At 55.8% G+C, this 15,774-nt stretch overlaps 1 protein-coding gene across 1 annotated transcript in view; it reads left to right on the top strand.

Moving 5' to 3' along the window:
* The first annotated feature begins 7,370 nt into the window (after positions 1 to 7,370).
* Positions 7,371 to 15,774, top strand: part of MLXIPL (MLX interacting protein like) — a 24,595-nt gene continuing 16,191 nt past the window's right edge. Inside the window, exons 1-2 of the mRNA XM_066636493.1 lie at positions 7,371 to 7,666; positions 15,610 to 15,716. Coding sequence (XP_066492590.1) covers positions 7,371 to 7,666; positions 15,610 to 15,716 — 403 coding nt within the window. The remainder of the gene's footprint in view (positions 7,667 to 15,609; positions 15,717 to 15,774) is intronic.

Here is a 15,774-nt window from a genome sequence, read left to right as displayed (position 1 = left end):
GCGTCGGCCGGGCCTGGAAGAGATTCCTCAAGCGCTTGTGCAAATTCCTCCACTTTTCTCTGATCCCGGGTCTTGCTGGTATCAATGCGAGGTCTTCCTTCCTTTTTCGTGTGGTACAGTCGCTTTGTTTGCAGTTTCACTCTGCTGCACACCAGGGAGTGGTCAGTGTCGCAGGCAGCACCATGATAACTGCGTGTGATCTTGATGCTGGGAAGGCTGGAGCGTCTGGTGAGGATCAGGTCGAGCTGGTGCCAGTGCTTTGATCTTGGATGTCTCCAAGAGACTCTATGTTGGGGCTTTGTGTTGAAGAATGTGTTGCTGACACAGAGACCGTGATGACAGCAAAACTCTAGCAGGCGTTGGCCATTTTCGTTCATCCTCCCAGTGCCAAACTGACCTAAGCAAGTGGGCCATGAACTGTTATCAGCACCAACTCTAGCATTGAAATCGCCGAGGATGAACAATGGCTCTTTTACAGGGATTTTCTTGACAGTGGTGGCCAGGTCATCATAGAATTTGTCTTTGGCTTCTGCTGGAGACGACAGAGTCGGTGCATAAGCACTGATGAGAGTGATAGGTCCTGCTGATGACTGGAGCTGCAGGGACAAAATTCTTTCACTTCCCACAGTAGGTGGGATGATGGATTTCAGCAGGGTATTTCTGACCGCAAAGCCAACGCCATGTTCCCTGGTTTCGTTTGGTGGTTTTCCCTGCCAGAAAAATGAGAAATTTCTCTCCTTGACAGATCCGGAATCTGGCAGCCTAGTCTCTTGAAGGGCGACGATGTCCATCTGCAGTCTGCTCAGCTCCATGTCGATGACAGCTGTTTTGCGTGCGTCGTCTATTTCTTGCAGGTCATCAGAGAAGCCAGGTGTCATTGTCCTAACGTTCCAGGTGCCCAGCTTTAGGGCAGTAGTTTTCTGTTTTCTGTTGCATGGTGCAGAGTTGTCGATCCGCTTGTCGGTTTTCACCCTAAACCCCACGCACCCCATGAGGTTAACGGACCGTGGCGAGGCAACACCTTACTGGCTGGGGACTGCCCAGCTTAAGGCGGGCGGTAGCTGCCCAATGAGATGCAATGATCTCTCCCACCGTCGGAAGCAGCCCCTGGCGTCATGCTCTACGCCAATCGAGCAAAGACTTATAACCGGTAAACTGCTGCTTCCCGTGTTGTGCCGACGCCGTATGGCGAAGTTGGAGTGTCCTCTCCAGTGCGCGAAGCCTGGGTAAAGAAGGTATGGAGGATAGGCTGTTACCCATGCAGCAAATCCCCCCTCTCCACGTCGCTGGAATGGTCCAATGGAAAGGCAGAAGCCAATACGGTTGGTTCCAGCGGCGTCGCAGGAGTTGCCAGAACGTGACTGTGTTCAGCCATGAACTGCCTAAGGGACTCCGGCTCCTGATTTTGCCTCGAGGTTGACTCCTGAAGCCTTTTCCAGAACTGGATGTAGCCACAAGGCAGTGGAGGTTTGAGGTCAGAGTTTCCTTCTCTTAGATGAGCTGCCTTCCTAGGCTGACGAGTCCCATCTACCCGGTGGCTGTTTAGTCGCCTCTTACGACAAATACAGCCAAACTGAGGGCCTATTCTTAGCCCCCAGCCCCCTTAACATATCAGCAAAATGCAAAGCCAAGAGGTTGCAACACTAGAAAATATTTGAGGTTTCTTACCTGAGCAGCAGCCATATGCTCGGCATCTTCCTTCTTGCTCGTTGCTGGGTAAAATACTATGTTGTCAATGGTCTGTATCAATTCCAGCTGCACGACACACTTAATGAGGAGACTGGCAAAGAGTTTCTGGTCTGAAAGCATATCAGCATACTAGGTTTTCGTCCAAAAAACCATTTAACCTTGTTCCATGTACTCGTATAAATGTATCAATTATGTAGCTACAGCCTCTTCCATGTACATTCTTCTCAAAGCATACATTTTACAGCATTTTCTAGAGACTGGAAACTATGACATTCCTGAACTACTGCATTGTTAGTTATCACCACTAACATGACATGCCATTAACAACAAAACCATTTTGAAAACAACCCATGACATTTTCCCTCCTTGCCAACATCCACTGATTCTATGAGTCCCTTCTGCTGTGCCAGAGACTAATTACACACTGGCTAAATAAATTTTATGTTTTAACTCTCCTGCCACTCCATTTTGGTGGATGTCCCCTAGTTCTGCTGTTGTGCATGAGGGAAAAGAACTTCCCTATATATATGAAAGGTAATTTAATGCAGAATGCAATGAAACAAACGTCATTGGAATATCTGTATTCTATCAAAAGTTATGGCCAATTAACCAGAAAACCAGAAAAACACAACTGCCTTATGGAACAGAAAGTGGATTTTTTAAATTCAAAACTGACCCATGAGACTGATTTTTCTGAGAGCCAATTAGATGTTATATGATGCAGCATGGAACCAATAAGGTGTTAACAGGAGTCCGCTGTCATTTCCATGTATCATAATACAGTTACCCTGCTAACTGGATAGAGGCACTTTTTTCAAGTGGTGATCCTCTTATATTTAGCAGCGGGAGAATCACTGTCCCTCTTCAGCCCAGCACAGCCTCTCTAACCGATAAGGGGTACACCTTTAATTTACTTAATTAAATTTTATTTTGTCGTGAGGGGGCTACAAAACCTTCTTTGACCCCAGGTAGCAGGTAGATGCATTAGCTATGCCACTGACTAGGGGGTGGCGGCAGAGCAAGCAGGTGGCAAGCATCTGGGGGGTGGAGGCAGGTTTCCCCCCAATTTTTGCTTTTTTAAAAGCCAAGGTATGACATCACTTCCGGTTGTGACATCACTTCCAGGGCATCGTTTTGAGCTTGGCACTGGGCTACACGATCATTAGCTACGCCACTGCATCCCTCTATCCATCCCCTGCATAATTTTGCATGTCTCAGCGCCCAGTCCGATCCCATTTTCCAGTGCTGGTGCAGTCACAGTGGCCCCTTAAGATGTGGGAACGTTTGTTCCCTTACCTGGGGGCTGCGTTGCGGCTGCACCGGTGCTGGGAAATGGGCTAGGACTGGACTCTCCATCATGTCTCCCTCAGATGCCTTTTTTTCCAAACGCTGTCGCCTTTCCTCATAATACTGTAGCCCAGAATCCATCATCGTTCCCTAGGACAGCCAGAGAGACAGGCTGTAGGTCTTGTTTCCTCACAACTGCCAGCTCCTTCGCAAATCTACCTGGGAATACGTTCTACTGAGCACAGTGGGAGGTCAGCGCTAAATCTGCCCTTTAGATGTTTCTGAGGTATTTTTTTATTTCCCATTTATCAATTTTTATACATTTGATTTAAGGGATTCCAGGCGTCTGAGATGAAATGAAGAATCCTCCGTTTCCAGTAGAAAAAAGAGGCAGGAGAAGACCCGAGGGAAGGAATGTCAGGCTGGTTTTTGTCTCAGAGGGCACTTAAGGGCTGGGATGGGATGGGAGTGGGGCAGGATGCGCTCCTGCCCTTCAGAATGCGCCATGACCCCACTGCCCAGTGGTTCTGTGAGAATGAATGGGGCGGGGAGACGCTGTGTGCTGCCCTGAGCCCCTGGGGGGGGAGGGCAGGTGCCAGTGAAACCATGCAGAGCAACCATTGGGGGTGCAGCGCTAGTGGCAAGCCCGCTCCCCACACGCAGCGCCTCTCTTTGGGCTGCTTCCACTCTAGACAGCCCTCCTTGGCTCATTCACTTTCTCTGCTTAGAGGAAGTGCAGTGCAGTGCAACACTGAACACAGGGGAGGCGGCAATTAGCAGGGAGGGGCGCAGAGGGAGGGCTCAACGGGGAAGAAGTGGCAGCCCCCAGATCCCGCTTCCGGTTCGATCATCAGTACCATAGGGCAGCTCTTTCTTTGCACAGCATGTTCAGAGTGTACATAGCGCTTCACAAGCATGGCCTTGATGCTCCCTTCCAACAGCCCTGTAGGTACTGCTGCGCCCATACTGCAGACGGGAAAGTCTGGTGCTGAGAGGGAGCATCTGGCGTAAGGCCACATAAGAGATGTTGACAGCAGAGGCAAGATTTGAACGGAGGGCATTGTGCGTCACGACCTGCTCTCGGTCACCAGGCTACTCCGGCTCCCTGGGCCAAGATGAACAGCGGAGCTGTGCTTCCTGGCCTCCCAGAATTCCCACCCTGAGAAGGCCCTCAAGGCTGGCCTCACGCATGCCTTTTCAGCACATGGCTTGCATCTCCCCAGCCCTGGAAGAGGAGGCTGTTGGCACCACCAGAGACTCTAGGCTGCTCTACCCCCCCCCGCCAGATTTCCCCGCATTCCCTGTCCACCCCGCATAGGCCTGCAGAGCCAGGGGCGCATGGCATGGTGCCAAGGCTGCATATGCAGGCCTGGGCTCTGCCAAGCCACCCCCTGGCCTCCTGGTGACGCAGCCACCCCCCCCACCTCACTGGGGCTCTTCCTCTTGGGCTGCTATAGCAACACAGCCCTTAATGATAGCTCTGGAGCCTCCAGCATGCCTGGCTGGGGAAGGCCCCCCAGCGCCCTCCTTGCCAGGGTGACAGGGTCTTTGTGCTTGCCTGACAACACCATGCCAGCTCCCTTGGAAATCACGCCCACCTCTGCTCCGAGGGGCTGTCCCCTCCCTCCCCCACGTGCCATTGTGCCTCTGTCTTCCGTGGCGGAGGCTCAGCAAGACACGGGTGGTTTCAGGACAGGCAAAAACCGGTCAGAAAAGGACAGCTACACGCCAGAGCTGCAGGCTGCGGAGATGGCCCCTGTTGGGCTCAGCTCAGGCAAATCCAAGCTGCCACTGCCCTTTGAAACGACAGGGGGAAAGAGACACTTCTGTGGAGCTGACAAGGCTCCCTCCCAGCACAGTCTGTTCCCTGCTGCTCCGGACCTCCTCCTCGTATGCAGGCAGAAGGGAGGCCTTCTCAGCACCATGGGAGCACCTACAAAGGAGCATCGCTGCGGACACAATGGCAGTCTGAAGGGAAAAGCCTCCTCCTCCTCCGCCGGGCAGCCTGGGCAGCAGCAGCGGAAGGAGGGGGAGTGCTTACTCCTGGTGGGAGCTGCCCTGTAACAGAACCACTGCTGAGCAGAGCTGGAGCCAAAACAGGCAGGAAAATGGCGTCTGTGGTTGACATTTGGTGGCTGCTTCTTGATGCATCTGCCTTGTGTGTTGTTTGCCTGCCTGCCTGCCAGAAAACAGCCCGTGTGCTTCCCCCTCTGCAGCCACCCTGGGCGTGAACATTCATCTGCCCCGCCCTTTCTCAGCTGTGACATCACAGCAAACCACCCAATGATACGGACAGCTTCTTAGAAGGACGCTGCAGGCTCTCTGAGGGCTCCCCAAGCGGAAGTCCCCCTCTAGGCACAGCTTCTAGCCTGCCTGCCTGCCCAAGCTGCAGGTGATGTCCTTCAACTGGGTATTGGCAACTGGAGAATAAAATCCCTCTACAGAGTCAGTCCTGGTGGGACAAAAACCCCATGGAGGTCCCTTCATGCAGCAACAGGCAAATGCGCTCCTGGGGAAACGAGGCTGGCAGGTTCAAAAAGCTCTTAGTGGAGGGAGGGAGGGACTGGGGCATTTCTCTGCTACAAGATGGGAGTTCAGTGCCTGCCGCTTTGCAACCTCCAGACAACTGCCAAGACCTCTGACTGGCCCCAGTGGTCGCCCTGTGCCAGTGGTGTTAGCTAAGACATCTGGCACCCAGGGGCACAAAACTTTTCAGCACCCTCCCAGAACCAGATGCTCAGGACACCCCCCCCCCGGGGTGTCTGGGAGGTGGTCTGAGACACACGGAGGTTGCACGTAGCCTCCCCAAGTCACGGAAGGCCTTAAAATGCCACCTGAAGGCCTCAGAAAGTCACTTCCGGTTTTCATGTGGTCACCCTGAGCATCAGAAGGCCACTTTTTCACCTTGGGTCCCCCATTGAGGGTACAGGTTGGAATCTCTGAATGGCGAGGTACTCAGGGCAATGTGGGGTTGACTCTGCTCAAGCCTCAGAGATGGTCTCCCTGACCCAACTCTGGAGCAGACTGTGACCTAGATCAGCCATGGGTGGTCAGGCAAGTCCAGAGAAGCTGGCGGAAGGATGATGCCTGGAGGCTGGTGGTGCCTTGCCTGTCTCACTGGCCTCCTCTGGCCTTGAGGCTATGGGGGGGGCATTGAGAGTCGCACAGCACTTCCCAGACAACAGTGAAAGCCACTGCCCACAACAGGACTCCTGCTTTTCCGGGCAGTCCGGCCACCCCAAGGACAATGGGATTAGTCTGAACTCTTGTGTGGGGTGCAGATGTGGTGCAGAGCGACCAGTGCAAGTACGGAAGGAGTTACGGCCAGGACTCGACCCCTAGGCAGGTCAGGAAAGAGAGCCTCCCGCTTTCCCCAGGCCATATCGACCAGCGCCTGCTTCCATGACGTGGAGCTCCTTCCCGCCTTCCAGCTCCACGAAGAGTCTTCACTGCCTCCAGAGCACTTCCATGCATGTCAGATACTTTTAACACTCAAAGACAGCGCTGTGAGGCAGGTCACGGCAACCCCCATTTCTGGAAGGCTGAAACGCTCCTTTCCAAGTCGATCTCCCCACAGCAGGTGACCAAGGCTGGAAGGAGCTTGGAAGGAGCTCCTCCTGCTGTTCTTTTCCAAGGGCCGGGGAGTGCAGCCGGTTTGGGTGCTGATTAGTGCCGAGGTGTCCAGGGCTGCGGTCGCCGCCCTTATTTCCCCCCTCTTAATCTGTGTTTGCTTGCTGGGAAATGGGGGGCGGGGGACGGGGACACACTAGTGCTGGGTAAATACTGGGTATCTTTCTCCCTCCTGCACACGTTTCCAGCAGCTCTCATCCAAGGTAAACAAACCTTGTTTTGCCAGCTCACTGGTGGCAGCAGCCCATTTCTGAGTGTGTGGGGGGGCAGCCCCCCCTCTCCAACAACAGGAGCAGAGAGTGGACAGTTGCCAACTGACCAGGGTGGAACCTGGCCTGCAGGGATCTTGTGCTCTTAACTAGTTTCATCTGCAGAAATTGGCAAGTGAAACTCCTTGACACAGCAGAGAGGTAAACATGGCCACTTGCTGACTGCAGCAAAGCAGTCCAGTCTGTGCCGTGCCAAGGGCACAGTGACAGGGCCTGGGTTGAAAGGTGGCAAACCACCTGCTGTCCTTGAGGCTTTGTGAGCCAGCCATGTGCTGGCAGGTGAGGTAGCTGCTAGCCTGCCCCCCCTAGACTGTCTGGGCCTGCCCACCAGCGAGAGGTGGAGCCACATCACGTTGTCCCATAAATGCAGCTGCTGGACGCCCAGCGAGGGCAGAGCAAGCCCAGCAGCAGCAGCAGCAGCAGCAGCAGCAGCGGGAGGCCCGGCCCATGTGTGCACATGTGGCTCTGGCTCTGACTGCAAGGAGCGGGCCCGCCATGGCTGCAACCCACCCCAGCCTCTCTGGGCCTTACCTGGAGCCCCAGCTGGGGCCAAGACCCGACTCTGACTCGGATTCGGATTCCGACGGTCCTGTCTCCAGCAGTTCCAGGCCCTCCACCAGCCACCCAGCTGGCTCGCAGGTTATCCACAGCGGGCACTTCATGGTCTCCTCTCCACACAGCGACCTGGTGCCCCGGCGGCGCCATCAGTGGTCCAAGCCGGAGCCACCGTGCCTGCCAAGCATTGACCCCACCCTCACGCGACTCTTTGAGTGCATGAGCCTGGCCTACAGGTGAGTCTGTGGCCCCTCCCTCCCTGGCAGCAGGAGCCTTGGGGGCAAAGGAGGCTGGGCACAGGGCTGGCGACCCCAAGGAGGCGGAAGAGCCAGTGGCACCACAGGGTGACTGGGCAGCTGGCATCCAGAACAGCGAGAGTCTCCACTGTGACCGCATGGCCTGGGATGGAGAGGTGCCAGTCTTCTGCCCCGGCTGGCACCCTCGGCTGAGTCTTGGTTGGCTCCGCAGCTCCTTTCAGCGGGGGGAAAGGTTAGCGGCCAAAGTACTTTGAGAGTGACATTGCAACTGCAGGAAACTAGGGGGTGGCTGGGAGGGTTCCTGACCCCCCCCCCTCAGGCAGGCAGCTTCCCATGGAGCAGTCCGTCCCCCCCCCCCACAGGGCTGGGCCTTTCCTCATTAACCCCTCAGAGCCAGGGTGGTTTCTGTCACCACTGCTGCCAGCACTGACACTCAGCGCCGAGCAGGATCTGGTCACCTCCACTGGCTGTGCAGGGGGCCCTACCCAGAGGGCACAAGTTCTGTTCATGGCCTTTCCCCTCCTGCTCACCGAGGAGGTGGGCTGAGCCCCCAAAAGCTTCTCCGTGAACAAGCGGGTCCATCTTCCTGGCGCTCTCTGGGTGCCTCTCGGCCAGCGACACCTGAAGCCTGTCTGCGTACAGGCCTGGCTGGTGAGCTCAGGCTTAGGGCACATCCAGCCCAAATAGCCACTTCACTCAGTGCACCATTAGCTTATGTTCTGAAGGCAGCAAGCGTAAGATACTTTTCATAGCAGAGGATAGGCCTCTCAGCTGCTGTGATGCCTAAATGGAACCTCCAGGTTCAGAGGCACTCTATCTCTGGCTAGTGATTGCCAGTTCATGGAGACAGAGGGGTGGCTGATGCCATCATGCCCTGCATGTCAGCTTCTGGGGGTGTCTGACTGGTGACAGAAGAGTGGGCAAGATGGACCCAGCAAGGCCCAGTCCTGACCCAGCAAGGCCCCTCTTGTGACTGCCAAGTACTGGGGGCTCGTGGCCTCTCCACCTCAATCCTCTTGCCTGGATCACCGGGTGGGGACTGGCTCTATCCCCCAGCTAGCCCCTCTCTGCCCCAAAGAGCAGCATTTGCTGCCCTCCCTCCAGACACCTCCTCCCTTGGGTTCTCCACATCACAAGTCTGGGCCAGGCACCACAGTGCTGTGCGCGGATGGCTTCTGCTCTGAGAAAGCTGCTGAAGGCTCTGCTCTAGCCTGGCATGTGAGACCTGTTCTGGGGGTTGCACAGACCCACGCTGGGGCCACTGTGGGGAGCTGACCAGGGAGTGAGATGGTTCCGTCTGCCTGACCCAGCAGCCAGGCTTGACAGATGTCCTGTGACAATGAGGTTTAGTTGTGGATATGGAGCAACATGGGCAACTGGCTGGGTGCCCAGAGCAGCAGCTCCTCAGCCAGAAGCCCCCTTTAGCAAAGCTGCCCCCCCCCCACAGGACTATTTCTCCTGCAGGGCTCCTTGCAGAGGCTCAGCCCGGGCTCTGGATGTTGCTGTCCGAACAGGCAGTTCCCAAAGTCCTGTTTACTTGCCCAGCAGGGGCGGGCCCAGCGCAGGCAGCCCTGGAAGGATCCCCGGGGGTTATGGGCAGGCGCCCAGCCTGCTATCAGGAGTGCCGCAGTTGCTCTCTGCTGCCACTGCCCCCCCAGCACCACCCCCTTTTCCTGAGGAATGGCCTGGTGGGCGAGCTAAACAATAGAACCTGAGGGGGTGGGGGGGGGATCACATCCCCTAACTGGGCACGAACATCAGAACAAAGCCAGACTCCTCCTCGCCTCCGGTGCTCGACTAGCATGTGGAGCTCATTTCCTGCGGATGGTGCAATGGCTGCAGGCGGCATCCCAGTGCCTTTTCAAACCCACTCAAAGCAGCCCAAAAGTGGCATCTTGGGTCCACTGTGGAGGACCAGCCTCTTCATCACCATGCCAGCCACATGGAACCTCCAGGTTCAGGGGCAGTCTACCTCCCACTAGTGACTGCTGGGCAATGGCTGCCTTCCTGTTCAGCAGCATGAGAGCCTCTGCAGGCAGCACAATGTAGCGAGTGGGTAGCGACTAAAATCAGGGGACATCCACTAAAATTGAGTGTTGGGAGAGTTAGAACAGACAAAAGAAAATATTTCTTTACTCAGCGTGTGGTTGGTCTGTGGAACTCCTTGCCACAGGATGCGGTGACGGTGTCTGGCCTGGACGCCTTTAAAAGAGGATTGGACACGTTTCTGGAGGAAAAATCCATTACGGGGTACAAGCCATGATGTGTTTGCGCAACCCCCTGATTTTAGAAATGGGCTATGTCAGAATGCCAAATGCAAGGGAGGGCACCAGGATGCAGGTCTCTTGTTATCTGGTGTGCCCCCTGGGGCATTTGGTGGGCCGCTGTGAGATACAGGAAGCTGGACTAGATGGGCCTATGGCCTGATCCAGTGGGGCTGCTCTTATGTTCTTAACTACAATTCCCAGGAAGCCTTGCAGGTCTCTTGTTATCTGGTGTGCTCCCTGGGGCATTTGGTGGGCCGCTGTGAGATACAGGAAGCTGGACTAGATGGGCCTATGGCCTGATCCAGTGGGGTGTTCTTATGTTCTTATGAGTGCCCTCATGGCCAAAAGCATTTTTGGTTCCAGATTAGTGATTTTAGACTTTGCAAAGCTTTGCAGAGACTTGCTGGAGCAGAAACCTCCTGCTTCCTCAGACAGTGTTGGCAAAGATGTGTGCCCTGGACTGTGAGGCCCAGTCATTCCTTGGCGAGCAGCTCAGAGACTTCTGGGAAGCTGAGTTCGTCCTTTCATCCTCCTTCCTGTTCATCCTGCCTGAAATCTGGGGAAGTCTTCCACGACTAATTTTCCAACTTGTTTGAATCCATTTCTGCCCAGCCCACAAGTGTACACATTTGATCCCTGTTGCGTACATGCAGCATTGGGCAGAAATGGCTTAATGACCTTCTCCAGTGCTGGACCTCCAAAGTATCAGAGAGGAGCTGATAGAAGGTCCACCTAGAGCTGGCCAGGAAATGCTCTTGGATGCCCCCTTTCCATACCCATTAGGCTGGAGCAGGAGCATGTCCCATGGGACCGGCTCCCTGGAGTGAAAGGAGAATTCCTGGGTGGTTTTTGTCTTGGATGTCACACTACTTTGGCCAGTTGGAAGACCGTTTCGCTCTGTGAATTGGCTTCTCCTCTCAAAGGAAGGGGCAGACTGGGAGGAAGAGGCCAGCCCGGGTCTTGGTTCCTGTGGCACTCCCTTTGGTGCTGCTGAAGCTTCTTGCCCAGGCCCCTCAGAGCCTGTGGGCTCTCCCCATAGCCACATCTTTGAACTCGTAGCCTGCCCTATCCAGGAGGCAGAGGCTGCAGCACAACCCTCCATAGCTTCTCCTAGCAAGGCGTCCGAGGGGGAGGAGCAAGTCCTTCCTTGCTGCAGACGGTGGGAGCAAAGTTCAGCCTTAACGATCTTCAGGCCACCCACCTACCCGTTGCTCTTTCACCTGTCAAGTCAGGAGATGCGGCCCCCTCCTCCTCTGTGCCACCAAAGGGTGTGGCAGTTCTCCTACAGAGAACTGGCATGAGTCCTCTGAGCCCACGCAGAATATCTTCCCTTCCCGCAGCCCACTGCCAGTTCCAGGCCGGATTCAGGCCTGGCACCTGTTTCTCAGAGATGTCAGGACGGAAGGACACCTGTTTGGGACATTCTCTCACTTGAAACGATGGACGAAGAAAGACCTGCCTGTGTGTTTGTGAAAGAAAAATGCCACGAGGTTGACTTTGATGGGTTTGGGCGCCTTGGGACAGTTTTGTGAAATTTTAATTCAGAAAAAGAAGGTGCTTCGGCACCCAAACCTTGAGAAACCCCTCGCAGTGCTGGTGGCTGGCGTGGAGAGGCTGCCCAGCAGGAGGTCCTGAAAGCTCTCCCGGAGCCATGGTCCACCACTGGCTGTCCTTGCTCAGTGCTCCTGCTGCTCCGTCTGCAGAAGGTCTCCTTGAGTGGCACGTGCCCCTTGGCCCTGGGGGGAGCCAGAAGTAGCTGCCCCTCCACTTGGCACAGGCAGAGGGTTTGCTTTGAATCCCTGTGAAGAGTCCACAGTTCAGCACAGACAGGGCCTCGTTTCTGCCCTGGATGTGGCTGAAGCTGCCTGCTCAGCCCAGGGGCCCCTTCCCACAGTGCACAGCTCTAGGGGTGTTCTCCAGGGATGTGCAGAGTGCTTTTGCCTCACTGACAAAGCAGCGAGGAGTACTTGGCCACACAGATGGAGCCCCGTTTGAATGTTCAAAGGCCTCAGAGTCCAATCCTATGCATGTCTCCTCAGATGTAAGTTCCATTATAGTCAATGGGGCTTACTCCCAGGAAAGTGTGGACAGGATGGCAGCCTCAGTCACCACACTCTCCAGGATCAATCCAGTGTCCTCTCTTGCAGCCGCCCTCCTCTCCCAGGCACCCCTTTTGAGGGCTCTACTAAGCCAGAGGCCATCACCCCCTTTCAGTGGTCGGTTCCACAGATGATCCCTGCCTTGCACAAAGATGGCCCTTCTGGTTGCCTGTCTGGAATCCAGTGCTCCTCCATTGCATTCGGTGGCTGCAAGACCTGGTGCGCTGCAACTGGCACCCCCGTCCCTGCTGCCATTTCATTCTCAAACTGGAGCCAAACTGGGACAGAAATTAATACTGCCACCACCCAAAACTGGGGAAGATTCAGACAGAGGGAGCCCCCTTCCTGGTAAGGTGAAGAAGCCCAGATCCTGGGGAGGTGACAGGCACCCCCCCACCTGTGCGGCCAAGGTGACAGGCGACAGGCCAGGGCAAGCGGGCAGAGCAGGCTCCCCACTTCACTTTTGCCGGCCTCTGGGGATTGCCTAGGTCAGTGATGGTGAACCTTTTAGAGACCGAGTGCCCAAACTGCAACCCAAAACCCACTTATTTATCGCAAAGTGCCAACACAGCAATTTAACCTGAATACTGAGGTTTTAGTTTAGAAAAAACAACTCATACATTAACATCTTTTACCTACTATTACTTGTAACCTGTAATTAACTTTTCCTCTAGAAATTTGTCCAATCCCTTCTTAAAGGCATCTAGGCAAGTTGTCATCACTGCTTCCTGTGGCAAAGAGTTCCACAGACTAATTACATGCTGGGTAAGGAAATATTGGCAGGGAAGGGGTGGCTGCAAGACCTTACCGCTGCTCATTTTCTCAAACAAGAAAAAAATTTTTTTTTAAAGCCCCACCCACAGAAGTGGGCTCTAAGGCTGCAATCCCAGCCACTCTTTCCTAGGGGTAAGCCTCATTGACTCTAATGAGGCTTACTTCTGAGTAGGCATGCACAGGAGCAGGCTCCAAGGCTGCAATCCCGGCCACTCTTTCCTGGGAGTAAGTCTCATCAACTCTAATGGGGCTGGTTGGATGGCTGCATCATGCTGTATTTCATGCTCACAGCTATGTGAAATTGTGCATGCACTTCTTTTCCAATAGGATTGGAGAAGCAATTCTGTGGTTTACCTTTAAGATAATATAAAAGTTAGTTTTGTGTTGTTACAGATAAGCCTCCAGCGGGCAATAAGGCAGGGCCAGCGCCACAAAGCCCAAGCTGTGGCCCGAGCGCTCTGCTCCCCTCCAGCTATGCCACGCTGTGAGCTATGCTCCCCTCCAGCCTAGCTCTCCAACCCCACCACAGGAATGTCCGTGCTGCACTCCTTCCCTCACATTCTTGGGAGTAGCCCCACTGACTACAATGGACTTCCTTCTGAGTAGACATGCATAGGAGTGGGCTCTCAGGCTGCAATCCCAGCCACGCTTTCCTGGGAGCAAGCCCCACTGACTCTAATGGGACTTACTTCTGAGTAGACACGCAGGATTTGTCTCTGGCTGCGCTGCTCACCCCCAGCCGCGCCTGTGCCTCTCCTGGGCTGAGTGGGCAGTTGGACAGGCGGGCTGCAAAGGCTCAAATGGCTGAGGAGGAGAGCAGCTCAGGATTGGCTGGTCTGCAGCCAGTGAAGGGCCCTGAGCCATTCTAGCCGAAAAAGCCAGGAGTCTGCTGGATGCTGATTGGCTGAGCCTGCTGGAGAGTTGGGGAAGGGAAACAAACTCGGGGCAGGTGGGGGCAACGGAGTGAAGGGAGAGGAGGCAGCGGCTTCAGCACCCCTCTCCAGGCTGCCTGGCTCAGCGCGCTCGCGCACGTGCCCACAGAAATGGCTCGGAGTGCCCTCTCTGGCACGCGTGCCATAGGTTCGCCAACACTGGCCTAGGTTGACCTGCTGGCCAGGACGCAGGGCTCACCAGTGCCCTCTGGGGGTGGGGTGCGGGTCCAACATCCAAACAACATCCAAGGAGCTGGATCAAGGCCAAGCTATTCTGGCATCGGTTGGTGGGACAAGAAGGGGACGATCAAGGCCAAAGGCTCCAGGGGAAGAGGAAGATCTAGAGTGAGGGGATGGGGGGGGGGAGCTCCCCACCTGGCCCTGCAGGCACCTGACAGCCACATAAGCCCTCCTTGAATGGATCCTGGTCGCCTGGCTCTGGCCTGGAAAGGACCGCTTGCTGGAGGCTGTCCTGGGCAACAAGGATGGCCAGCCAGGGTCCAGTTCAGGTGTGTGAGAGTTGCTGCATGCTAGGCACCCAGCACCAGCCACCTTTATGTCACCCAGCAGGAGAGCCAGAGTGTGGCAAGGGGTGGGTGCCTTGCTGAAGCCAGACTCAGAGCCACTGGGGCAGGAAGCTGGGCTGGAAGATTTAGCTGCTGATGCACAGGCCCTCCTGTTTCCAGCAAGCCTCAGCCCCCCCTCCCGCCCCGTCTTTCTGACCTGCTGATCCCACATGCCCTCCGAGAAGCTCAGGGCACCCAGTTCTTCCCTCCCCCAATTATACCCTTGCAAGAACTCTGCGAGGGCGGTAGGGGCCAGGGGGAATTGACTGGGCCCAGGTCTTCCAGCACGCAGCAGATGTGGGGCCTGGAACCCCGCTTCACCTGGCCAAAACCGGACCCCCTGCCCACTGCACTGTGGTTCAAAGCCCCATCCCCCCCCGTCCCTTGGAGCGCAGCAGGCTCCCTTCCCACCCCAGCTGGTGTTTACCTGCTTGCCCATCTGGAAGATGACGAGGCTGGCAGGGAGTGCGGGGCTGTGCACACAGATTAGTGCTGGGTGCTCGGCCCCATTAGGCCACTCAGCTGCAGAGCAACACCAGGCCGACCCTTCCCAGGCACCTGGATACCAAAGCTGCTGCTCTGCACAAGTGCTTGCTCTGCTGGCACTGGCAGCAGCTGCTGAGAGGCCTGCCACAGACAGAGAATGGAGGGTGGCACCCCCTGCCAGGGACGCTCCCTGTGCGACCCCATGCAAGCCCCTCTCTCCGCTTCCGTCAGGGCAGCCAGGACCGACCTGCCAGGTGGCCACAGTTGCTTCCCCAGGACTGCCAAGGGCAGGGCGGGCCCTAAGAGGCGAGTGCAGTGGGTCCCACGCTTTTTTGACTGGCAGCCCCCTTGACCTACTGGACACGGTACATACATTATAGAGGGCCACAGGTTTTTCACAAGGTTTCCGCAGCCTCTGGCTGATTTCCATGGCTCCCTGGGGAGCCCCAGCTCACAGACTGGGAACCCCTGGACTAGTGGGGCTCAGGAGTGAGTGGCTGAGGTGAGCTTTTCAGGTGGGATCTGTATGGCTGCAGCAATTCCTCTCCAGGCACTGGGTCCAAATGGTGGAGAATGGGTGCTGCTCTCTACTCCACAATCATGCAGGTTTAGAACCCATTCCAGGCTTGTCTGTTCAGAAATCAGTCCCATTATCGTCCATGGCGCTCCCTCCCATGAAAGTGTGGACAGGATTGCAGCCTTAGACTTGCTGCAATTTAAAGGAGCAGGAGCCTGACCAGTGCCTTTACTCCCCCCCCCCATTTGCACGCACTCACACCCTTCTGCTTGGCGTTTCAGTGGGAAGCTGGTATCCCCCAAGTGGAAGAATTTCAAGGGCCTGCGGCTGCTCTGCCGGGACAAGATCCGTCTCAACAATGCCATCTGGAGGGCCTGGTACTTCCAGTGTGAGTCCCAGGCTGGGCTGGGCTGGGCTGGGCCGGGCCGGGCTGGGCTGGGCACCGA

This window comes from Tiliqua scincoides, chromosome 8 (assembly GCF_035046505.1).
Source record: "Tiliqua scincoides isolate rTilSci1 chromosome 8, rTilSci1.hap2, whole genome shotgun sequence".
Taxonomy (NCBI): Eukaryota; Metazoa; Chordata; class Lepidosauria; order Squamata; family Scincidae; genus Tiliqua; species Tiliqua scincoides.
The sequence above is the reverse complement of the archived record's forward strand: the minus strand, read 5'-3'. Positions and strand labels throughout refer to the sequence as shown.